The sequence below is a fragment of the Carcharodon carcharias genome, chromosome 6 (assembly GCF_017639515.1).
Source record: "Carcharodon carcharias isolate sCarCar2 chromosome 6, sCarCar2.pri, whole genome shotgun sequence".
Taxonomy (NCBI): Eukaryota; Metazoa; Chordata; class Chondrichthyes; order Lamniformes; family Lamnidae; genus Carcharodon; species Carcharodon carcharias.
The window spans coordinates 3,701,453-3,724,185 of NC_054472.1; the positions used below are offsets into that span (position 1 = coordinate 3,701,453).

General features: G+C 59.6%; 1 protein-coding gene across 1 annotated transcript in view; it reads left to right on the forward strand.

The window, feature by feature from the left end:
* The first annotated feature begins 20,910 nt into the window (after nt 1-20,910).
* The window catches only part of herpud2 (HERPUD family member 2), a 59,083-nt gene continuing 57,260 nt past the window's right edge, over nt 20,911-22,733 (forward strand). Inside the window, exon 1 of the mRNA XM_041189986.1 lies at nt 20,911-21,126. Coding sequence (XP_041045920.1) covers nt 20,980-21,126 — 147 coding nt within the window. The 5' untranslated portion in view covers nt 20,911-20,979. The remainder of the gene's footprint in view (nt 21,127-22,733) is intronic.

Here is a 22,733-nt window from a genome sequence, read left to right on the forward strand (position 1 = left end):
GGGTAGTTTCTGGGGGTGGAGAGTGGGCAGCTCGGGTAGTTTCTGGGTTTGGAGAGAGTGCACATCGGGTAGTTTCTGGTTGGAGAGAGTGCAGCTCGGCTAGTTTCTGGGGTTGTAGAGGGTGCTGCTCGACTAGTGTCTGGGTTTGGAGAAAGTGCAGCTCGGGTAGTTTCTGGGGGTGGAGAGGGTGCAGCTCGGGTAGTTTCTGGGGGTGGAGAGGTTGCAGCTCGGGTAGTGTCTGGGGTTGGAGAGGGTGCAGCTCGGGTAGTTTCTGGGGCTGGAGAGGGTGCAGCTCGGGTTGTTTCTGGTTGGAGAGGGTGCAGCTCGGGTAGTTTCTGGGGATGGAGAGGGTGCAGCTCGTGTAGTTTCTGGGTGTGGAAAGGGTGCAACTCGGGTAGTTTCTAGGCGTGAAGAGGGGACAGCTCGGGGAGTTTCTGGGGATGGAGAGGGTGCAGCTCGGGTAGTTTCTGGTTGGAGAGAGTGCAGCTCGGGCAGTTTCTAGGCGTGAAGAGGGGACAGCTCGGGGAGTTTCTGGGGATGGAGAGGGTGCAGCTCGGGTAGTTTCTGCGGGTTGAGAGTGTGCAGCTCGGGTAGTTTCTGGTTGGAGAGTGTGCAGCTCGGGTAGTTTCTGGGGTTGGAGAGTGTGCAGCTCGGGTAGTTTCTGGTTGGAGAGTGTGCAGCTCGGGTAGTTTTTGGTGTTGGAGTGGGTGCAGCTCGGATAGTTTCTGGGGTGGAGAGGGGGCAGCTCGGGTAGTTTCTGGTTGGAGAGGGTGCAGCTCGGACAGTTTCTGGTGTTGGAGTGGGTGCAGCTCGGGTAGTTTCTGGAGGTGGAGAGGGGGCAGCTCGGGTAGTTTCTGGTTGGAGAGTGTGCAGCTCGGGTAGTTTCTGGGGTTGGAGAGAGTGCAGCTCGGTAGTTTTCTGGTTGGAGAGTGTGCAGCTCGGGTAGTTTCTGGTGTTGGAGAGGGTGCTGCTCGAGTAGTGTCTTGGTTTGGAGAAAGTGCAGCTCGGGTAGTTTCTGGGGGTGGAGAGGCTGCAGCTCGGGTAGTGTCTGGGGTTGGAGAGAGTGCAGCTCGGGTAGTATCTGGTTGGAGAGTGTGCAGCTCGGGTCGTTTCTGGTGTTGGAGAGGGGCTGCTCGACTAGTGTCCTTGGTTTGGAGAAAGTGCAGCTCGGGTAGTGTCTGGGTTTTGGAGAGGGTGCAGCTCGGACAGTTTCTGGGGATGGAGAGGGTGCAGCTCGAGTATTTTCTGGGGATGGAGAGGGTGCAGCTCGGACTGTTTCTGGTGGTGTAGAGGGTGCAGCTCGGACAGTTTCTGGGGGTGGAGAGGGGGCAGCTCGGACAGTTTCTGGGGGTGGTGAGGGCGCAGCTCGGACAGTTTCTGGGGTTGTGGAGGGTGCAGATCGGGTAGTTTCTGGGGGTGGAGTGGGTGCAGCTCGGGTAGTTTCTGGGGATGGAGAGGGTGCAGCTCGGGTAGTTGCTGGGGATGGAGAGGGTGCAGCTCGGGTAGTTTCTGGGGTGGGTGAAGGTGCAGCTCGGCATGTTCCTGGGGCTGGAGAGGGTGCAGTTCGGATAGTTTCTGGGTTGGAGACGGTGCAGCTCGGGTAGTTTCTGGGGATGGAGAGGGTGCAGCTCAGGTGGTTTCTGTGGTGAAGAGGGTGCAGCTCGTGTAGTTTCTGGGGATGTAGAACATGCATCTCGGTTAGTTTCTGGGGGTCAAGAGGGTGCAGGTCAGACAGTTTCTGAGTTTGGAGAGGGTGGAGCTTGGGTCGTTTCTGCGGATGGCGATGGTGCAGCTCGGGTAGTTTCTGGGGTGGAGTCGGTGCAGCTTGGGTAGTTTCTGGGGATGGAGTGGGTGCAGCTCGTGTAGTTTCTGGGGCTGGACAGGGTGCAGCTCGAGTAGTTTCTGGGGATGGAGTGGGTGCAGCTCGTGTAGTTTCTAGGGCTGGAGAGGGGTGCAACTCGGGTAGTTTCTGGGGGTGGAGAGTGGGCAGCTCGGGGTAGTTTCTGGGTTTGGAGAGAGTGCACATCGGGTAGTTTCTGGTTGGAGAGGGTGCAGCTCGGCTAGTTTCTGGGGTTGTAGAGGGTGCTGCTCGACTAGTGTCTGGGTTTGGAGAAAGTGCAGCTCGGGTAGTTTCTGGGGGTGGAGAGGGTGCAGCTCGGGTAGTTTCTGGGGGTGGAGAGGTTGCAGCTCGGGTAGTGTCTGGGGTTGGAGAGGGTGCAGCTCGGTAGTTTCTGGGGCTGGAGAGGGTGCAGCTCGGGTTGTTTCTGGTTGGAGAGGGTGCAGCTCGGGTAGTTTCTGGGGATGGAGAGGGTGCAGCTCGTGTAGTTTCTGGGTGTGGAAAGGGTGCAACTCGGGTAGTTTCTAGGCGTGAAGAGGGGACAGCTCGGGGAGTTTCTGGGGATGGAGAGGGTGCAGCTCGGGTAGTTTCTGGTTGGAGAGAGTGCAGCTCGGGCAGTTTCTAGGCGTGAAGAGGGGACAGCTCGGGGAGTTTCTGGGATGGAGAGGGTGCAGCTCGGGTAGTTTCTGCGGTTGAGAGGTGTGCAGCTCGGGTAGTTTCTGGTTGGAGAGTGTGCAGCTCGGGTAGTTTCTGGGGTTGGAGAGAGTGCAGCTCGGGTAGTTTCTTGGTTGGAGAGTGTGCAGCTCGGGTAGTTTTTGGTGTTGGAGTGGGTGCAGCTCGGATAGTTTCTGGGGGTGGAGAGGGGGCAGCTCGGGTAGTTTCTGGTTGGAGAGGGTGCAGCTCGGACAGTTTCTGGTGTTGGAGTGGGTGCAGCTCGGGTAGTTTCTGGAGGTGGAGAGGGGGCAGCTCGGGTAGTTTCTGGTTGGAGAGTGTGCAGCTCGGGTAGTTTCTGGGGTTGGAGAGGGTGCAACTCGGGTAGTTTCTGGGGGTGGAGAGTGGGCAGCTCGGGTAGTTTCTGGGTTTGGAGAGAGTGCACATCGGGTAGTTTCTGGTTGGAGAGGGTGCAGCTCGGCTAGTTTCTGGGGTTGTAGAGGGTGCTGTTCGACTAGTGTCTGGGTTTGGAGAAAGTGCAGCTCGGGTAGTTTCTGGGGGTGGAGAGGGTGCAGCTCGGGTAGTTTCTGGGGGTGGAGAGGTTGCAGCTCGGGTAGTGTCTGGGGTTGGAGAGGGTGCAGCTCGGGTAGTTTCTGGGGCTGGAGAGGGTGCAGCTCGGGTTGTTTCTGGTTGGAGAGGGTGCAGCTCGGGTAGTTTCTGGGGATGGAGAGGGTGCAGCTCGTGTAGTTTCTGGGTGTGGAAAGGGTGCAACTCGGGTAGTTTCTAGGCGTGAAGAGGGGACAGCTCGGGGAGTTTCTGGGGATGGAGAGGGTGCAGCTCGGGTAGTTTCTGGTTGGAGAGAGTGCAGCTCGGGGCAGTTTCTAGGCGTGAAGAGGGGACAGCTCGGGGAGGTTCGGGGGATGAGAGGGTGCAGCTCGGGTAGTTTCTGCGGGTTGAGAGTGTGCAGCTCGGGTAGTTTCTGGTTGGAGAGTGTGCAGCTCGGGTAGTTTCTGGGGTTGGAGAGAGTGCAGCTCGGGTAGTTTCTGGTTGGAGAGTGTGCAGCTCGGGTAGTTTTTTGGTGTTGGAGTGGGTGGCAGCTCGGATAGTTTCTGGGGGTGGAGAGGGGGCAGCTCGGGTAGTTTCTGGTTGGAGAGGGTGCAGCTCGGACAGTTTTCTGGGTGTTGGAGTGGGTGCAGCTCGGGTAGTTTCTGGAGGGTGGAGAGGGGGCAGCTCGGGTAGTTTCTGGTTGGGAGAGTGTGCAGCTCGGGTAGTTTCTGGGGTTGGAGAGAGTGCAGCTCGGGTAGTTTCTGGTTGGAGAGTGTGCGCTCGGTAGTTTCTGTGTTGGAGAGGGTGCTGCTCGAGTAGTGTCTTGGTTTGGAGAAAGTGCAGCTACGGGTAGTTTCTGGGGGTTGAGAGGGTGCAGCTCGGGTAGTGTCTGGGGTTGGAGAGAGTGCAGCTCGGGTAGTTTCTGGTTGGAGAGTGTGCAGCTCGGGTCGTTTCTGGTGTTGGAGAGGGTGCTGCTTGACTAGTGTCTTGGTTTGGAGAAAGTGCAGCTCGGGTAGTGTCTGGGGTTGGAGAGGGTGCAGCTCGGACAGTTTCTGGGGATGGAGAGGGTGCAGCTCGGACAGTTTCTGGTGTTGGAGAGGGTACAGCTCAGGTAGTTTCTGTGGATGGAGAGGGTGCAGCTCGGACAGTTTCTGGTGTTGGAGAGGGTGCAGCTCGGGTAGTTTCTGGGGATGGAGAGGGTGGAAGGTCGACAGTTTCTGGGGGTTGAGAGGGTGCAGCTCGGGTAGTGTCTGGGGTTGGAGAGGGTGCAGCTCGGGTAGTTTCTGGTGTTGGAGAGGGTGCAGATCTGGTAGTTTCTGGGGATGGAGAGGGTGCAACTCGGGGTAGTTTCTGGGGAATGGAGAGGGTGCAGCTCGGACAGTTTCTGGGGTTGGAGAGGGCGCAGCTCGGACAGTTTCTGGGGTTGGAGAGCGGGCAACTCGGGTAGTGTCTGGGGTTGGAGAAGGTGCAGCTCGAGTAGTTTCTGGGGGTGGAGAGGGGGCAGCTCGGACAGTTTAGGGGATGGAGTGGTGGCAGCTCGGGTAGTTTCTTTTTGGAGAGGGTGCAGCTCGGGTATTTTCTGGGAATGGGGAGGGTGCAGCGTGGGTTGTTTCTGGGGATGGAGAGGGTGCAGCTTGGGTTGCTTCTCGGGGTGGAGAGGGTGCAGCTTGGGTAGATTCTGCGGGTAGAGAGGGTGCAGCTCGGGCTGTTTCTGGATGGAGAGGGTGCAGCTCGGGATGTTCCTTGGGGTGGAGACGGTGCAGCTCGGGTAGTTTCTGGGGATGGAGAGGGTGCAGCTCGGGTCGGTCCTGGGGGTGAAGAGGGTGCAGCTCGGGTAGTTTCTGGGGATGTAGAAGGTGCAGCTCAGTTAGTTTTCTGGATGTCGAGAGGGTGCAGCTCGGACAGTTTCTGAGTTTGGAGAGGGTGGAGCTTGGGTCGTTTCTGGGGATGGAGATGGTGCAGCTCGGGTAGTTTCTCGGGGTGGAGAGGGGTGCAGATCGGGTAGTTTCTGGGGATGGTGAGGATGCAGCTCGGGGTAGTTTCTGGGGGTGGAGAGCGGGCAGCTCGGGTACTGTCTGGGGTTGGAGAAGGTGCAGCTCGAGTAGTTTCTGGGGGTGGAGATGGTGCAGCTTGGGTAGTTCTGGGGTGGAGAGTGTGAAGCTTGGGTAGTTTCAGGGGCTGGAGAGGGTGCATCTTGCGCTGTTTCTGGTTGGAGAGGGTGAAGCTCGGGTAGTTTCTGGTTGGAGAGAGTGCAGCTCGGGTAGTTTCTGGGGAAGTTGAGGGTGCAGCTCGGACAGTTTCTGGGGGTTGAGAGGGTGCAGCTCGGGTAGTGTCTGGGGTTGGAGAGGGTGCAGCTCGGGTAGTTTCTGGAGGTGGAGAGGGTCTGCTCGGGTCGTTTCTGGGGATGGAGAGGGTGCAGCTCGGGTAATTTCTGGGGTTGGAGACGGTGCAGCTCGGACAGTTTCTGGGGGTGGAGAGAGGGCAGCTCGGGTAGTTTCTGGGGGGTGGAGAGAGTGCAGCTCGGGTAGTTTCTGGTTGGAGAGTGTGCAGCTCGGGTAGTTGCTGGGGTTGGTGTGGGTGCAGCTCGGGTACTGTTTGGGGTTGGAGAAGGTGCACCTCGGGTCGTTTCTGGGGCTGGAGATGGTGCAGCTTGGGTAGTTTCTGGGGTGGAGAGTGTGCAGCTGGTGTAGTTTCTGGGGCTGGAGAGGGTGCATCTCGGGCTGTTTCTGGTTGGAGAGGGTGAAGCTCGGGTAGTTTCTGGGAATGGAGAGGGTGCAGCTCGGTCACTTTCTGGGGGTGGAGTGGGCGCAGCTCGGACAGTTTCTGGGGTTGGAGTGCGTGCAGCTCAGGCAGTTTCTCGTGGTGGAGAGGGTGCAGCTCGGATATTTTCTGGGGTTGGAGTGGGTGCAGCTCAGCAGTTTCTGGTGGTGGAGAGGTTGCAGCTCGGACAGTTTCTGGGGTTGGAGTGGGTGCAGCTCAGGCAGTTTCTGGTGGTGGAGAGGTTGCAGCTCGGACAGTTTCTGGGGTTGGAGTGGGTGCAGCTCGGGTAGTGTCTGGGGTTGGAGAGGGTGCAGCTCGGGACAGTTTCTGGGGTGGAGAGGGCGCAGCTCGGACAGTTTCTGGGGTTGGAGTGGGTGCAGCTCAGGCAGTTTCTGCGGGTGGAGAGAGTGCAGCTCGGACAGTTTTGGGGATGGAGAGGTGGCAGCTCGGGTAGTTTCTTTTTGGAGAGGGTGCAGCTCGGGTATTTTCTAGGGATGGGGAGGGTGCAGCTCGGGTAGTTTCTGGGGCTGGAGAGGGTGCATCTTGCGCTGTTTCTGGTTGGATAGGGTGAAGCTCGGGTAGTTTCTGGTTGGAGAGAGTGCAGCTCGGGTAATTTCTGGGGAAGGCGAGGGTGCAGCTCGGACAGTTTCTGGGGGTTGAGAGGGTGCAGCTCGGGTAGTGTCTGGGGTTGGAGAGGGTCAGCTCGGGTATTTCTGGAGGTGGAGAGGGTCTGCTCGGGTAGTTTCTGGGGATGGAGAGGGTGCAGCTCGGGTAGTTTCTGGGGTTGGAGACGGTGCAGCTCGGACAGTTTCTGGGGGTGGAGAGAGTGCAGCTCGGGTAGTTTCTGGTTGGAGAGTGTGCAGCTCGGGTAGTTGCTGGGGTTGGTGCGGGTGCAGCTCGGGTCGTGTTTGGGGTTGGAGAAGGTGCACCTCGGGTCGTTTCCGGGTGTTGGAGATAGTGCAGCTTGGGTAGTTTCTGGGGGTGGAGAGTGTGCAGCTTGGGTAGTTTCTGGGGCTGGAGAGGGTGCATCTCGGGCTGTTTCTGGTTGGAGAGGTTGAAGCTCGGGTAGTTTCTGGGGATGGAGAGGGTGCAGCTCGGACAGTTTCTGGTGTTGGAGTGGGTGCAGCTCGGGTAGTTTCTGGAGGTGGAGAGGGGGCAGCTCGGGTAGTTTCTGGTTGGAGAGTGTGCAGCTCGGGTAGTTTCTGGGGTTGGAGAGAGTGCAGCTCGGGTAGTTTCTGGTTGGAGAGTGTGCAGCTCGGGTAGTTTCTGGTGTTGGAGAGGGTGCTGCTCGAGTAGTGTCTTGGTTTGGAGAAAGTGCAGCTCGGGTAGTTTCTGGGGGTGGAGAGGCTGCAGCTCGGGTAGTGTCTGGGGTTGGAGAGAGTGCAGCTCGGGTAGTATCTGGTTGGAGAGTGTGCAGCTCGGGTCGTTTCTGGTGTTGGAGAGGGTGCTGCTCGACTAGTGTCTTGGTTTGGAGAAAGTGCAGCTCGGGTAGTGTCTGGGTTTGGAGAGGGTGCAGCTCGGACAGTTTCTGGGGATGGAGAGGGTGCAGCTCGAGTATTTTCTGGGGATGGAGAGTGTGCAGCTCGGACTGTTTCTGGTGGTGTAGAGGGTGCAGCTCGGACAGTTTCTGGGGGTGGAGAGGGGGCAGCTCGGACAGTTTCTGGGGGTGGTGAGGGCGCAGCTCGGACAGTTTCTGGGGTTGTGGAGGGTGCAGATCGGGTAGTTTCTGGGGGTGGAGTGGGTGCAGCTCGGGTAGTTTCTGGGGATGGAGAGGGTGCAGCTCGGGTAGTTGCTGGGGATGGAGAGGGTGCAGCTCGGGTAGTTTCTGGGGTGGGTGAGGGTGCAGCTCGGCATGTTCCTGGGGCTGGAGAGGGTGCAGTTCGGATAGTTTCTGGGGTTGGAGACGGTGCAGCTCGGGTAGTTTCTGGGGATGGAGAGGGTGCAGCTCAGGTGGTTTCTGTGGGTGAAGAGGGTGCAGCTCGTGTAGTTTCTGGGGATGTAGAACATGCATCTCGGTTAGTTTCTGGGGTCAAGAGGGTGCAGGTCAGACAGTTTCTGAGTTTGGAGAGGGTGGAGCTTGGGTCGTTTCTGCGGATGGCGATGGTGCAGCTCGGGTAGTTTCTGGGGGTGGAGTCGGTGCAGCTTGGGTAGTTTCTGGGGATGGAGTGGGTGCAGCTCGTGTAGTTTCTGGGGCTGGACAGGGTGCAGCTCGAGTAGTTTCTGGGGATGGAGTGGGTGCAGCTCGTGTAGTTTCTAGGGCTGGAGAGGGTGCAACTCGGGTAGTTTCTGGGGGTGGAGAGTGGGCAGCTCGGGTAGTTTCTGGGTTTGGAGAGAGTGCACATCGGGTAGTTTCTGGTTGGAGAGGGTGCAGCTCGGCTAGTTTCTGGGGTTGTAGAGGGTGCTGCTCGACTAGTGTCTGGGTTTGGAGAAAGTGCAGCTCGGGTAGTTTCTGGGGGTGGAGAGGGTGCAGCTCGGGTAGTTTCTGGGGGTGGAGAGGTTGCAGCTCGGGTAGTGTCTGGGGTTGGAGAGGGTGCAGCTCGCGTAGTTTCTGGGGCTGGAGAGGGTGCAGCTCGGGTTGTTTCTGGTTGGAGAGGGTGCAGCTCGGGTAGTTTCTGGGGATGGAGAGGGTGCAGCTCGTGTAGTTTCTGGGTGTGGAAAGGGTGCAACTCGGGTAGTTTCTAGGCGTGAAGAGGGGACAGCTCGGGGAGTTTCTGGGGATGGAGAGGGTGCAGCTCGGGTAGTTTCTGGTTGGAGAGAGTGCAGCTCGGGCAGTTTCTAGGCGTGAAGAGGGGACAGCTCGGGGAGTTTCTGGGGATGGAGAGGGTGCAGCTCGGGTAGTTTCTGCGGGTTGAGAGTGTGCAGCTCGGGTAGTTTCTGGTTGGAGAGTGTGCAGCTCGGGTAGTTTCTGGGGTTGGAGAGAGTGCAGCTCGGGTAGTTTCTGGTTGGAGAGTGTGCAGCTCGGGTAGTTTTTGGTGTTGGAGTGGGTGCAGCTCGGGTAGTTTCTGGGGGTGGAGAGGGGGCAGCTCGGGTAGTTTCTGGTTGGAGAGGGTGCAGCTCGGACAGTTTCTGGTGTTGGAGTGGGTGCAGCTCGGGTAGTTTCTGGAGGTGGAGAGGGGGCAGCTCGGGTAGTTTCTGGTTGGAGAGTGTGCAGCTCGGGTAGTTTCTGGGGTAGGAGAGAGTGCAGCTCGGGTAGTCTCTGGTTGGAGAGTGTGCAGCTCGGGTAGTTTCTGGTGTTGGAGAGGGTGCTGCTCGAGTAGTGTCTTGGTTTGGAGAAAGTGCAGCTCGGGTAGTTTCTGGGGGTGGAGTGGGTGCAGCTCGGATAGTTTCTGGGGGTGGAGAGGGGGCAGCTCGGGTAGTTTCTGGTTGGAGAGGGTGCAGCTCGGACAGTTTCTGGTGTTGGAGTGGGTGCAGCTCGGGTAGTTTCTGGAGGTGGAGAGGGGGCAGCTCGGGTAGTTTCTGGTTGGAGAGTGTGCAGCTCGGGTAGTTTCTGGGGTTGGAGAGAGTGCAGCTCGGGTAGTTTCTGGTTGGAGAGTGTGCAGCTCGGGTAGTTTCTGGTGTTGGAGAGGGTGCTGCTCGAGTAGTGTCTTGGTTTGGAGAAAGTGCAGCTCGGGTAGTTTCTGTGGGTGGAGAGGCTGCAGCTCGGGTAGTGTCTGGGGTTGGAGAGAGTGCAGCTCGGGTAGTTTCTGGTTGGAGAGTGTGCAGCTCGGGTCGTTTCTGGTGTTGGAGAGGGTGCTGCTCGACTAGTGTCTTGGTTTGGAGAAAGTGCAGCTCGGGTAGTGTCTGGGTTTGGAGAGGGTGCAGCTCGGACAGTTTCTGGGGATGGAGAGGGTGCAGCTCGAGTATTTTCTGGGGATGGAGAGGGTGCAGCTCGGACTGTTTCTGGTGGTGTAGAGGGTGCAGCTCGGACAGTTTCTGGGGGTGGAGAGGGGGCAGCTCGGACAGTTTCTGGGGGTGGTGAGGGCGCAGCTCGGACAGTTTCTGGGGTTGTGGAGGGTGCAGATCGGGTAGTTTCTGGGGGTGGAGTGGGTGCAGCTCGGGTAGTTTCTGGGGATGGAGAGGGTGCAGCTCGGGTAGTTGCTGGGGATGGAGAGGTTGCAGCTCGGGTAGTTTCTGGGGTGGGTGAGGGTGCAGCTCGGCATGTTCCTGGGGCTGGAGAGGGTGCAGTTCGGATAGTTTCTGGGGTTGGAGACGGTGCAGCTCGGGTAGTTTCTGGGGATGGAGAGGGTGCAGCTCAGGTGGTTTCTGTGGGTGAAGAGGGTGCAGCTCGTGTAGTTTCTGGGGATGTAGAACATGCATCTCGGTTAGTTTCTGGGGGTCAAGAGGGTGCAGGTCAGACAGTTTCTGAGTTTGGAGAGGGTGGAGCTTGGGTCGTTTCTGCGGATGGCGATGGTGCAGCTCGGGTAGTTTCTGGGGGTGGAGTCGGTGCAGCTTGGGTAGTTTCTGGGGATGGAGTGGGTGCAGCTCGTGTAGTTTCTGGGGCTGGACAGGGTGCAGCTCGAGTAGTTTCTGGGGATGGAGTGGGTGCAGCTCGTGTAGTTTCTAGGGCTGGAGAGGGTGCAACTCGGGTAGTTTCTGGGGGTGGAGAGTGGGCAGCTCGGGTAGTTTCTGGGTTTGGAGAGAGTGCACATCGGGTAGTTTCTGGTTGGAGAGGGTGCAGCTCGGCTAGTTTCTGGGGTTGTAGAGGGTGCTGCTCGAATAGTGTCTGGGTTTGGAGAAAGTGCAGCTCGGGTAGTTTCTGGGGGTGGAGAGGGTGCAGCTCGGGTAGTTTCTGGGGGTGGAGAGGTTGCAGCTCGGGTAGTGTCTGGGGTTGGAGAGGGTGCAGCTCGGGTAGTTTCTGGGGCTGGAGAGGGTGCAGCTCGGGTTGTTTCTGGTTGGAGAGGGTGCAGCTCGGGTAGTTTCTGGGGATGGAGAGGGTGCAGCTCGTGTAGTTTCTGGGTGTGGAAAGGGTGCAACTCGGGTAGTTTCTAGGCGTGAAGAGGGGACAGCTTGGGGAGTTTCTGGGGATGGAGAGGGTGCAGCTCGGGTAGTTTCTGGTTGGAGAGAGTGCAGCTCGGGCAGTTTCTAGGCGTGAAGAGGGGACAGCTCGGGGAGTTTCTGGGGATGGAGAGGGTGCAGCTCGGGTAGTTTCTGCGGGTTGAGAGTGTGCAGCTCGGGTAGTTTCTGGTTGGAGAGTGTGCAGCTCGGGTAGTTTCTGGGGTTGGAGAGAGTGCAGCTCGGGTAGTTTCTGGTTGGAGAGTGTGCAGCTCGGGTAGTTTTTGGTGTTGGAGTGGGTGCAGCTCGGATAGTTTCTGGGGGTGGAGAGGGGGCAGCTCGGGTAGTTTCTGGTTGGAGAGGGTGCAGCTCGGACAGTTTCTGGTGTTGGAGTGGGTGCAGCTCGGGTAGTTTCTGGAGGTGGAGAGGGGGCAGCTCGGGTAGTTTCTGGTTGGAGAGTGTGCAGCTCGGGTAGTTTCTGGGGTTGGAGAGAGTGCAGCTCGGGTAGTTTCTGGTTGGAGTGTGTGCAGCTCGGGTAGTTTCTGGTGTTGGAGAGGGTGCTGCTCGAGTAGTGTCTTGGTTTGGAGAAAGTGCAGCTCGGGTAGTTTCTGGGGGTGGAGAGGCTGCAGCTCGGGTAGTGTCTGGGGTTGGAGAGAGTGCAGCTCGGGTAGTTTCTGGTTGGAGAGTGTGCATCTCAGGTTGTTTCTGGTGTTGGAGAGGGTGCTGCTTGACTAGTGTCTTGGTTTGGAGAAAGTGCAGCTCGGGTAGTGTCTGGGGTTGGAGAGGGTGCAGCTCGGACAGTTTCTGGGGATGGAGAGGGTGCAGCTTGGACAGTTTCTGGTGTTGGAGAGGGTACAGCTCAGGTAGTTTCTGTGGATGGAGAGGGTGCAGCTCGGACAGTTTCTGGTGTTGGAGAGGGTGCAGCTCGGGTAGTTTCTGGGGATGGAGAGGGTGGAGGTCGGACAGTTTCTGGGGGTTGAGAGGGTGCAGCTCGGGTAGTGTCTGGGGTTGGAGAGGGTGCAGCTCGGGTAGTTTCTGGTGTTGGAGAGGGTGCAGATCTGGTAGTTTCTGGGGATGGAGAGGGTGCAACTCGGGTAGTTTCTGGGGATGGAGAGGGTGCAGCTCGGACAGTTTCTGGGGTTGGAGAGGGCGCAGCTCGGACAGTTTCTGGGGTTGGAGAGCGGGCAACTCGGGTAGTGTCTGGGGTTGGAGAAGGTGCAGCTCGAGTAGTTTCTGGGGGTGGAGAGGGGGCAGCTCGGACAGTTTAGGGGATGGAGTGGTGGCAGCTCGGGTAGTTTCTTTTTGGAGAGGGTGCAGCTCGGGTATTTTCTGGGAATGGGGAGGGTGCAGCGTGGGTTGTTTCTGGGGATGGAGAGGGTGCAGCTTGGGTTGCTTCTCGGGGTGGAGAGGGTGCAGCTTGGGTAGATTCTGCGGGTAGAGAGGGTGCAGCTCGGGCTGTTTCTGGATGGAGAGGGTGCAGCTCGGGATGTTCCTTGGGGTGGAGACGGTGCAGCTCGGGTAGTTTCTGGGGATGGAGAGGGTGCAGCTCGGGTCGGTCCTGGGGGTGAAGAGGGTGCAGCTCGGGTAGTTTCTGGGGATGTAGAAGGTGCAGCTCAGTTAGTTTCTGGATGTCGAGAGGGTGCAGCTCGGACAGTTTCTGAGTTTGGAGAGGGTGGAGCTTGGGTCGTTTCTGGGGATGGAGATGGTGCAGCTCGGGTAGTTTCTCGGGGTGGAGAGGGTGCAGCTCGGGTAGTTTCTGGGGATGGTGAGGATGCAGCTCGGGTAGTTTCTGGGGGTGGAGAGCGGGCAGCTCGGGTACTGTCTGGGGTTGGAGAAGGTGCAGCTCGAGTAGTTTCTGGGGGTGGAGATGGTGCAGCTTGGGTAGTTTCTGGGGGTGGAGAGTGTGAAGCTTGGTTAGTTTCAGGGGCTGGAGAGGGTGCATCTTGCGCTGTTTCTGGTTGGAGAGGGTGAAGCTCGGGTAGTTTCTGGTTGGAGAGAGTGCAGCTCGGGTAGTTTCTGGGGAAGTTGAGGGTGCAGCTCGGACAGTTTCTGGGGGTTGAGAGGGTGCAGCTCGGGTAGTGTCTGGGGTTGGAGAGGGTGCAGCTCGGGTAGTTTCTGGAGGTGGAGAGGGTCTGCTCGGGTCGTTTCTGGGGATGGAGAGGGTGCAGCTCGGGTAATTTCTGGGGTTGGAGACGGTGCAGCTCGGACAGTTTCTGGGGGTGGAGAGAGGGCAGCTCGGGTAGTTTCTGGGGGTGGAGAGAGTGCAGCTCGGGTAGTTTCTGGTTGGAGAGTGTGCAGCTCGGGTAGTTGCTGGGGTTGGTGTGGGTGCAGCTCGGGTACTGTTTGGGGTTGGAGAAGGTGCACCTCGGGTCGTTTCTGGGGCTGGAGATGGTGCAGCTTGGGTAGTTTCTGGGGGTGGAGAGTGTGCAGCTGGTGTAGTTTCTGGGGCTGGAGAGGGTGCATCTCGGGCTGTTTCTGGTTGGAGAGGGTGAAGCTCGGGTAGTTTCTGGGAATGGAGAGGGTGCAGCTCGGACACTTTCTGGGGGTGGAGTGGGCGCAGCTCGGACAGTTTCTGGGGTTGGAGTGCGTGCAGCTCAGGCAGTTTCTCGTGATGGAGAGGGTGCAGCTCGGATATTTTCTGGGGTTGGAGTGGGTGCAGCTCAGCAGTTTCTGGTGGTGGAGAGGTTGCAGCTCGGACAGTTTCTGGGGTTGGAGTGGGTGCAGCTCAGGCAGTTTCTGGTGGTGGAGAGGTTGCAGCTCGGACAGTTTCTGGGGTTGGAGTGGGTGCAGCTCGGGTAGTGTCTGGGGTTGGAGAGGGTGCAGCTCGGACAGTTTCTGGGGGTGGAGAGGGCGCAGCTCGGACAGTTTCTGGGGTTGGAGTGGGTGCAGCTCAGGCAGTTTCTGCGGGTGGAGAGAGTGCAGCTCGGACAGTTTTGGGGATGGAGAGGTGGCAGCTCGGGTAGTTTCTTTTTGTAGAGGGTGCAGCTCGGGTATTTTCTTGGGATGGGGAGGGTGCAGCTCGGGTAGTTTCTGGGGCTGGAGAGGGTGCATCTTGCGCTTTTTCTGGTTGGATAGGGTGAAGCTCGGGTAGTTTCTGGTTGGAGAGAGTGCAGCTCGGGTAATTTCTGGGGAAGGCGAGGGTGCAGCTCGGACAGTTTCTGGGGGTTGAGAGGGTGCAGCTCGGGTAGTGTCTGGGGTTGGAGAGGGTGCAGCTCGGGTAGTTTCTGGAGGTGGAGAGGGTCTGCTCGGGTAGTTTCTGGGGATGGAGAGGGTGAAGCTCGGGTAGTTTCTGGGGTTGGAGACGGTGCAGCTCGGACAGTTTCTGGGGGTGGAGAGAGTGCAGCTCGGGTAGTTTCTGGTTGGAGAGTGTGCAGCTCGGGTAGTTGCTGGGGTTGGTGCGGGTGCAGCTCGGGTCGTGTTTGGGGTTGGAGAAGGTGCACCTCGGGTCGTTTCCGGGTGTTGGAGATAGTGCAGCTTGGGTAGTTTCTGGGGGTGGAGAGTGTGCAGCTTGGGTAGTTTCTGGGGCTGGAGAGGGTGCATCTCGGGCTGTTTCTGGTTGGAGAGGGTGAAGCTCGGGTAGTTTCTGGGGATGGAGAGGGTGCAGCTCGGACACTTTCTGGGGGTGGAGAGGGCGCAGCTCGGACAGTTTCTGGGGTTGGAGTGGGTGCAGCTCAGGCAGTTTCTCGTGGTGGAGAGGGTGCAGCTCGGGTATTTTCTGGGGATGGGGAGGGTGCAGCTCGGGTAGTTTCTGGGGCTGGAGAGGGTGCATTTGCGCTGTTTCTGGTTGGAGAGGGTGAAGCTCGGGTAGTTTCTGGTTGGAGAGGGTGCAGCTCGGGTAGTTTCTGGGGAAGACGAGCGTGCAGCTCGGACAGTTTCTGGGGATGGAGAGGGTGCAGCTCGGGTAGTTTCTGGGGTTGGAGATGGTGCAGCTCGGACAGTTTCTGGGGGTGGAGAGAGTGCAGCTCTGGTAGTTTCTGGTTGGAGAGTGTGCAGCTCGGGTAGTTGCTGGGGTTGGTGCGGGTGCTGCTCGGGTCGTGTTTGGGGTTGGAGAAGGTGCACCTCGGGTCGTTTCCGGGTGTTGGAGATAGTGCAGCTTGGGTAGTTTCTGGGGGTGGAGAGTGTGCAGCTCGGGTAGTTTCTGGGGCTGGAGAGGGTGCATCTCGGGCTGTTTCTGGTTGGAGAGGGTGAAGCTCGGGTAGTTTCTGGGAATGGAGAGGGTGCAGCTCGGACACTTTCTGGGGGTGGAGAGGGCGCAGCTCGGACAGTTTCTGGTGTTGGAGAAGGTGCAGCTCAGGCAGTTTCTCGTGGTGGAGAGGGTGCAGCTCGGGTATTTTCTGGGGTTGGAGTGGGTGCAGCTCAGGCAGTTTCTGGTGGTGGAGAGGTTGCAGCTCGGACAGTTTTTGGGGTTGGAGTGGGTGCAGCTCAGGCAGTTTCTGGTGGTGGAGAGGTTGCAGCTCGGACAGTTTCTGGGGTTGGAGTGGGTGCAGCTCAGGCAGTTTCTGGTGGTGGAGAGGTTGCAGCTCGGACAGTTTCTGGGGGTTGAGAGGGTGCAGCTCGGGTAGTGTCTGGGGGTGGAGAGGGTGCAGATCGGGTAGTTTCTGGGGGTGGAGAGGCTGCAGCTCGGGTAGTTTCTGGGGGTGGAGAGGGTGCAGATCGGGTAGTTTCTGGGGGTGAAGAGGGTGCAGCTCGGGTAGTTTCTGGGGATGGAGAGCGTGCACCTCGGGTAGTTTCTGGGGTGGAGAGCGGGCAGCTCGGGTAGTTTCTGGTTGGAGAGGGAGCAGCTCGGACAGTTTCTGGGGATGGAGAGGGGGCAGTTCGGGTAGTTTCTGGTTGGAGAGGGTGCAGCTCGGCTAGTTTCTGGGGGTGGAAAGGGTGTTCTTCGGGTAGTTTCTGGTTGGAGAGGGTGCAGCTCGGGTAGTTTCTGGTGGTGAAGAGGGTGCAGCTCGGGTAGTTTCTGGGGATGGAGAGGTGGCAGCTCGGGTAGTTTCTTGTTGGAGAGGGTGCAGCTCGGGTATTTTCTGGGGATGGGGAGGGTGCAGCTCGGGTAGTTTCTGGGGGTGAAGAGGGGTCAGCTCGGGTAGTTTCTTGTTGGAGAGGGTGCAGCTCGGGTAGTTTCTGGGGATGGAGAGGGTGCAGCTCGGGTAGTTTCTGGGGTTGGAGTGGGTGCAGCTCAGGCAGTTTCTCGTGGTGGAGAGGGTGCTGCTCGGGTATTTTCTGGGGTTGGAGTGGGTGCAGCTCAGGCAGTTTCTGGTGGTGGAGAGGTTGCAGCTCGGACAGTTTCTGGGGGTTGAGAGGGTGCAGCTCGGGTAGTTTCTGGGGGTGGAGAGGGTGCAGATCAGGTAGTTTCTGGGGGTGGAGAGGGTGCAGCTCGGGTAGTTTCTGGGGATGGAGAGCGTGCACCTCGGGTAGTTTCTGCGGGTGGAGAGCGGGCAGCTCGGGTAGTTTCTCGGGATGGAGAGGGGGCAGCTCGGGTAGTTTCTGGTTGGAGAGGGAGCAGCTCGGACAGTTTCTGGGGATGGAGAGGGGGCAGCTCGGGTAGTTTCTCGGGGTGGAGAGGGCGCTCTTTGGGTAGTTTCTGGTTGGAGAGGGTACAGCTCGGGTAGTTTCTGGGGGTGAAGAGGGTGCAGCTCGGGTAGTTTCTGGGGATGGAGAGGTGGCAGCTCGGGTAGTTTCTTGTTGGAGAGGGTGCAGCTCGGGTTTTTTCTGGGGATGGGGAGGGTGCAGCTCGGGTAGTTTCTGGGGTTGAAGAGGGGTCAGCTCGGGTAGTTTCTTGTTGGAGAGGGTGCAGCTCGGGTAGTTTCTGGGGATGGAGAGGGTGCAGCTCGGGTAGTTTCTGGGGATGGAGATGGTGCAGCTCGGGTAGTTTCTGCGGGTGGATAGGGTGCAGCTTGGGCTGTTTCTGGGGTTGGAGAGGGTGCAGCTTGGGTTGTTTCTGGGGGTGGCGAGGGTGCAGCGTGGGTAGTTTCTGCGGGTAGAGAGGGTGCAGCTCGGGCTGTTTCTGGTTGGAGAGGGTGAAGCTCGAGTAGTTTCTGGTTGGAGAGAGTGCAGCTCGGGTATTTTCTGGGGATGGAGACGGTGCAGCTCAGACAGTTTCTGGGGGTGGAGAGGGGGCAGCTCGGACAGTTTCTGGGGGTGGATAGGGCGCAGCTCGGACAGTTTCCGGGGTTGGAGAGGGTGCAGCTCGGGTAGTTTCTGGGGGTGGAGTGGGTGCAGCTCGGGTAGCTTCTGGGGATGGGGAGGATGCAGCTCGGGTATTTGCTGGGGATGGAGAGGGTGCAGCTCGGACAGTTTCTGGGGATGGAGAGGGTGCAGCTCGGGTAGTTTCTGGGGTTGGTGAGGGTGCAGCTCGGGTCGTTTCTGGGGGTGAAGAGGGTGCAGCTCGGGTAGTTTCTGGGGATGTAGAACGTGCAGCTCAGTTAGTTTCTGGGGGTCGAGAGGGTGCAGCTCGGACAGTTTCTGAGTTTGGAGAGGGTGGAGCTTGGGTCGTTTCTGGGGATGGAGATGGTGCAGCTCGGGTAGTTTCTGGGTTGGAGAGGGTGCAGCTCCGGTAGTTTCTGGGGATGGAGAGGGTGCATCTCGGGTAGTTTCTGGGGGTGGAGAGCATGCAGCTTGTGTACTTTCTGGGGTGGAGAGGGTGCAGCTCGGGTAGTTTCTGGGGATGGAGTGGGTGCAGCTCGTGTACTTTCTGGGGGTGGAGAGGGTGCAGCTTGGGTAGTTTCTGGGGATGGTGAGGATGCAGCTCGGGTAGTTTCTGGGGGTGGAGAGGGGGCAGCTCGGACTGTTTCTGGGGCTGGAGTGGGGGCAGCTCAGGTAGCTTCTGGGGGTGGAGAGAGTGCAGCTCGGGTAGTTTCTGTTTGGAGAGGGTGCAGCTCGGGTAGTTTCTGGTGTTGGAGAGGGTGCAGTTCGGGTAGTTTCTGGGGGTGGAGCGGGTGCAGCTCGGGTAGTGTCTGGGGTTGGAGAAGGTGCAGCTCGGACAGTTTCTCGGGTTGGAGAGAGGGCAGCTCGGGTGGTTTCTGGGGGTGGAGAGAGTGCAGCTCGGGTAGTTTCTGGTTGGAGAGTGTGCAGCTCGGGTAGTTTCTGGGGTTGGTGCGGGTGCAGCTCGGGTATTGTTTGGGGTTGGAGAAGGTGCAGCTCGGGTAGTTTCTGGGGATGGAGAAGGTGCAGCTTGGGTAGTTTCTGGGGGTGGAGAGGGTGCAGCTTGGGTAGTTTCTGGGAGTGGAGCGGGTGCATCTCGGGCGGTTTCTGGTTGGAGAGGGTGAAGCTCGGGTAGTTTCTGATTGGAGAGAGTGCAGCTCGGGTAGTTTCTGGGGATGGAGAGGGTGCAGCTCGGACAGTTTCTGGGGGTGGAGAGGGCGCAGCTCGGACGGTTTCTGGGGTTGGAGTGGGTGCAGCTCAGGATGTTCCTGGGGTTGGAGAGGGTGCAGCTCGGGTAGTTTCTGGGTGGAGAGGTGCAGCTCGGGTAGTTTCTGGGGATGGAGAGGGTTCAGCTCAGACAGTTTCTGGGGATGGAGAGGGTGCAGCTCGGGTAGTTTCTGGGGTTGGAGAGGTTGCAGCTCGGGTAGTTTCTGGGGGTGGAGCGGGTGCAGCTCGGTAGTTTCTGGGGATGGAGAGGGTGCAGCTCGGGTAGTTTTTGGGGGTGGAGAGGGTGCAGCTCGGGTAGTTTCTGGGGATGGAGAGGTTGCAGCTCGGATAGTTTCTGGGGATGGAGAGCGTGCAGCTCGGGTAGTTTCTGGGGTGGAGAGCGGGCAGCTCGGGTAGTTTCTCGGGATGGAGAGGGTGCAGCTCGGGTAGTTTTTGGTTGGAGAGGGTGCAGCTCGGACAGTTTCTGGGGATGGAGAGTGGGCAGCTCGGGTAGTTTCTGGGGATGGAGAGGGTGCAGCTCGGGTAGTTTCTGGGGTTGGAGAGGGTGCAGCTCGGGTAGTTTCTGGGGTTGGAGAGGGTGCAGCTCGGGTAGTTTCTGGGGTTGGAGAGGGTGCAGCTCGGGTAGTTTCTGGGGGTGGAGAGGGAGCAGCTCGGGTAGTTTCTGGTTGGAGAGGGTGCAGCTCGGGTAGTTTCTGGGGGTGGAGAGGGTGCAGCTCGGGTAGTTTCTGGTTGGAGAGGGTGCAGCTCGGGTAGTTTCTGGGGTTGGAGAGGGTGCAGCTCGGGTAGTTTCTGGGTGGAGAGGGTGCAGCTCGGGTAGTTTCTGGGGGTGGAGAGGGTGCAGCTCGGGTAGTTTCTGGGGGTGGAGAGGGTGCAGCTCGGGTAGTTTCTGGTTGGAGAGGGTGCAGCTCGGGTAGTTTCTGGGGTTGGAGAGGGTGCAGCTCGGGTAGTTTCTGGGTGGAGAGGGTGCAGCTCGGGTAGTTTCTGGTTGGAGAGGGTGCAGCTCGGGTAGTTTCTGGGGTTGGAGAGGGTGCAGCTCGGGTAGTTTCTGGTTGGAGAGGGTGCAGCTCGGGTAGTTTCTGGGGTTGGAGAGGGTGCAGCTCGTGTAGTTTCTGGTTGGAGCGGGTGCAGCTCGGGTAGTTTCTGGTTGGAGAGGGTGCAGCTCGGGTAGTTTCTGGTTGGAGAGGGTGCAGCTCGTGTAGTTTCTGGGGGTGGAGCGGGTGCAGCTCGGGTAGTGTCTGGGGTTGGAGAGGGTGCAGCTCGTGTAGTTCCTGGGGGTGGAGCGGGTGCATCTCGGGTAGTTTCTGGGGGTGGAGCGGGTGCAGCTCGGGTAGTGTCTGGGGTTGGAGAGGGTGCAGCTCGTGTAGTTTCTGGGGGTGGAGCGGGTGCAGCTCGGGTAGTTTCTGGGGTTGGAGAGGGTGCAGCTCGTGTAGTTTCTGGGGGTGGAGCGGGTGCAGCTCGGGTAGTGTCTGGGGTTGGAGAGGGTGCAGCTCGTGTAGTTTCTGGGGGTGGAGCGGGTGCAGCTCGGGTAGTGTCTGGGGTTGGAGAGGGTGCAGCTCGGACATTTTCTGGGGTTGGAGAGGGTGCAGCTCGGGTAGTGTCTGGGGTTGGAGAGGGTGCAGCTCGGACATTTTCTGGGGTTGGAGAGGGTGCAGCTCGGACATTTTCTGGGGGAGGAGAGGGTGCAGCTCGGACATTTTCTGGGGTTGGAGAGGGTGCAGCTCGGACATTTTCTGGGGTTGGAGAGGGTGCAGCTCGGACATTTTCTGGGGTTGGAGAGGGTGCAGCTCGGACATTTTCTGGGGTTGGAGAGGGTGCAGCTCGGACATTTTATGGGGTTGGAGAGGGTGCAGCTCGGGTAGTTTCTGGGGTTGGAGAGGGTGCAGCTCGTGTAGTTTCTGGGGTTGGAGAGGGTGCAGCTCGGGTAGTTTCTGGGGTTGGAGAGGGTGCAGCTCGGGTAGTTTCTGGGGTTGGAGAGGGTGCAGCTCGTGTAGTTTCTGGGGGTGGAGTCGGTGCAGCTTGGGTATTTTATGGGGTTGGAGAGGGTGCAGCTCGGGTAGTTTCTGGGGTAGGAGCGGGTGCAGCTCGGACATTTTCTGGGGGAGGAGAGGGTGCAGCTCGGACATTTTCTGGGGGAGGAGAGGGTGCAGCTCGGACATTTTCTGGGGGAGGAGAGGGTGCAGCTCGGATTGCTTCATTTCAGTCTGTGTGGTGAGCCGGGGAATTCCTGTTTTGACGTCACGGTGTAACTGCGTGGTGACGTCAGACGGACCGATTGCGATGACCGTGCATTGTGACATCAGGCGCGCCTTCGCTGTCCCAGCCTGGGCGGGGTGACGGGAGCGCGCGCTGCACCGAACCCTCGTCACCGTGGAGATTGTGGAGGGTCAGCAACTCCAGGCCGGGGATCGAGGCCCAGCAGCTACTGGAAGGGACAGAGAATAGAGGCGGGGCGGCCCGGCCTGGCGATGTGAGGGCGGCGGATGTGGGCCAGCCTGGGCCTGGAGTGAGGGGGTTGGGGGGCCGGAGCCCGGAGTCCGGCCTGAGGGGTCGGGGGGTTGGGAGTGAGGGGGAGCCGGGGCCGGGAGTGCGGAGGGGCCGGGAGGGAGGGCGGGGGGAGGGGGGGGGATCGGTGTCCGGACTGAGAAGGGAGTCGGGGCCGGGAGGGAGGAGGGTTGGGGCCCGAGCCCGGATTGAGGTGGGAGGGGGGGGGGGGGGGGGGGGGGGGGGGGGGAGGAGTGGGAGCGGGGTGGGGTTCGGGAGTGAGGTGGTGGGGGGAGTGGGGCCGGGCTTGGGCCCGGAGTGAGGAGGGGGTGACGGGGAGTCTGTGTGCGAGGCCTCCCCGGCGATGCGCTATGGAGCCGGGCTCCGCCGACAACCCGGTCACTCTGGTCATTAAAGCTCCGAATCAGAAATATGACGATCAGACCGTCAGCTGCTTCCTCAACTGGACCGTGGAGAAGCTCAAGAGCCACTTGTCCCGGGTCTACCCGAGCCGGCCGGTGAGTGCAGCCCAGGGGTGGGGGTGGGGAGGGGGGGAGAGAGAGGCTGGAACCCATCACCCCATCACTCCAAACCCCCCCATCACTCCAAACCCCCCCATCACTCCAAACCCCCATCACTCCAAACCCCCCATCACCCCAAACCCCCCCATCACTCCAAACCCCCATCACTCCAAACCCCCATCACCCCAAACCCCCCATCACCCCAAACCCCCCATCACCCCAAACCCCCATCACCCCAAACCCCCCCATCACCCCAAACCCCCCCATCACCCCAAACCCCCATCACTCCAAACCCCCCCATCACCCCAAACCCCCATCACCCCAAACCCCCCCATCACCCCAAACCCCCCCATCACTCCAAACCCCCCCATCACTCCAAACCCCCCCATCACTCCAAACCCCCCATCACCCCAAACCCCCCATCACTCCAAACCCCCCCCCATCACTCCAAACCCCCCCATCACTCCAAACCCCCCATCACCCCAGACCCCCCCATCACTCCAAACCCCCATCACCCCAAACCCCCCCATCACTCCAAACCCCCCCATCACTCCAAACCCCCACATCACTCCAAACCCCCCCATCACCCCAAACCCCCACATCACCCCAAACCCCCCCATCACCCCAAACCCCCCATCACCCCAAACCCCCCCATCACTCCAAACCCCCCCATCACCCCAAACCCCCATCACCCCAAACCCCCATCACCCCAAACCCCCATCACCCCAAACCCCCATCACTCCAAACCCCCATCACCCCAAACCCCCATCACCCCAAACCCCCATCACTCCAAACCCCCATCACTCCAAACCCCCCCATCACCCCAAACCCCCATCACCCCAAACCCCCCCATCACCCCAAACCCCCATCACCCCAAACCCCCATCACCCCAAACCCCCCATCACCCCAAACCCCCCCATCACTCCAAACCCCCATCACTCCAAACCCCCATCACCCCAAACCCCCCCATCACTCCAAACCCCCCCATCACTCCAAACCCCCCCATCACTCCAAACCCCCCCATCACTCCAAACCCCCCCATCACTCCAAACCCCCCCATCACTCCAAACCCCCATCACTCCAAACCCCCCATCACCCCAAACCCCCCCATCACTCCAAACCCCCCATCACTCCAAACCCCCCATCACTCCAACCCCCCATCACTCCAAACCCCCCATCACTCCAAACCCCCCCATCACTCCAAACCCCCATCACTCCAAACCCCCATCACCCCAAACCCCCCCATCACTCCAAACCCCCCATCACCCCAAACCCCCATCACCCCAAACCCCCCCATCACCCCAAACCCCCATCACCCCAAACCCCCCCCATCACTCCAAACCCCCCCATCACCCCAAACCCCCCATCACCCCAAACCCCCATCACCCCAAACCCCCCATCACTCCAAACCCCCCCATCACCCCAAACCCCCCCATCACCCAAAACCCCCCCATCACCCCAAACCCCCCATCACCCCAAACCCCCCCATCACCCCAAACCCCCCATCACTCCAAACCCCCCCATCACCCCAAACCCCCCATCACTCCAAACCCCCCCATCACCCCAAACCCCCCATCACTCCAAACCCCCCCATCACTCCAAAC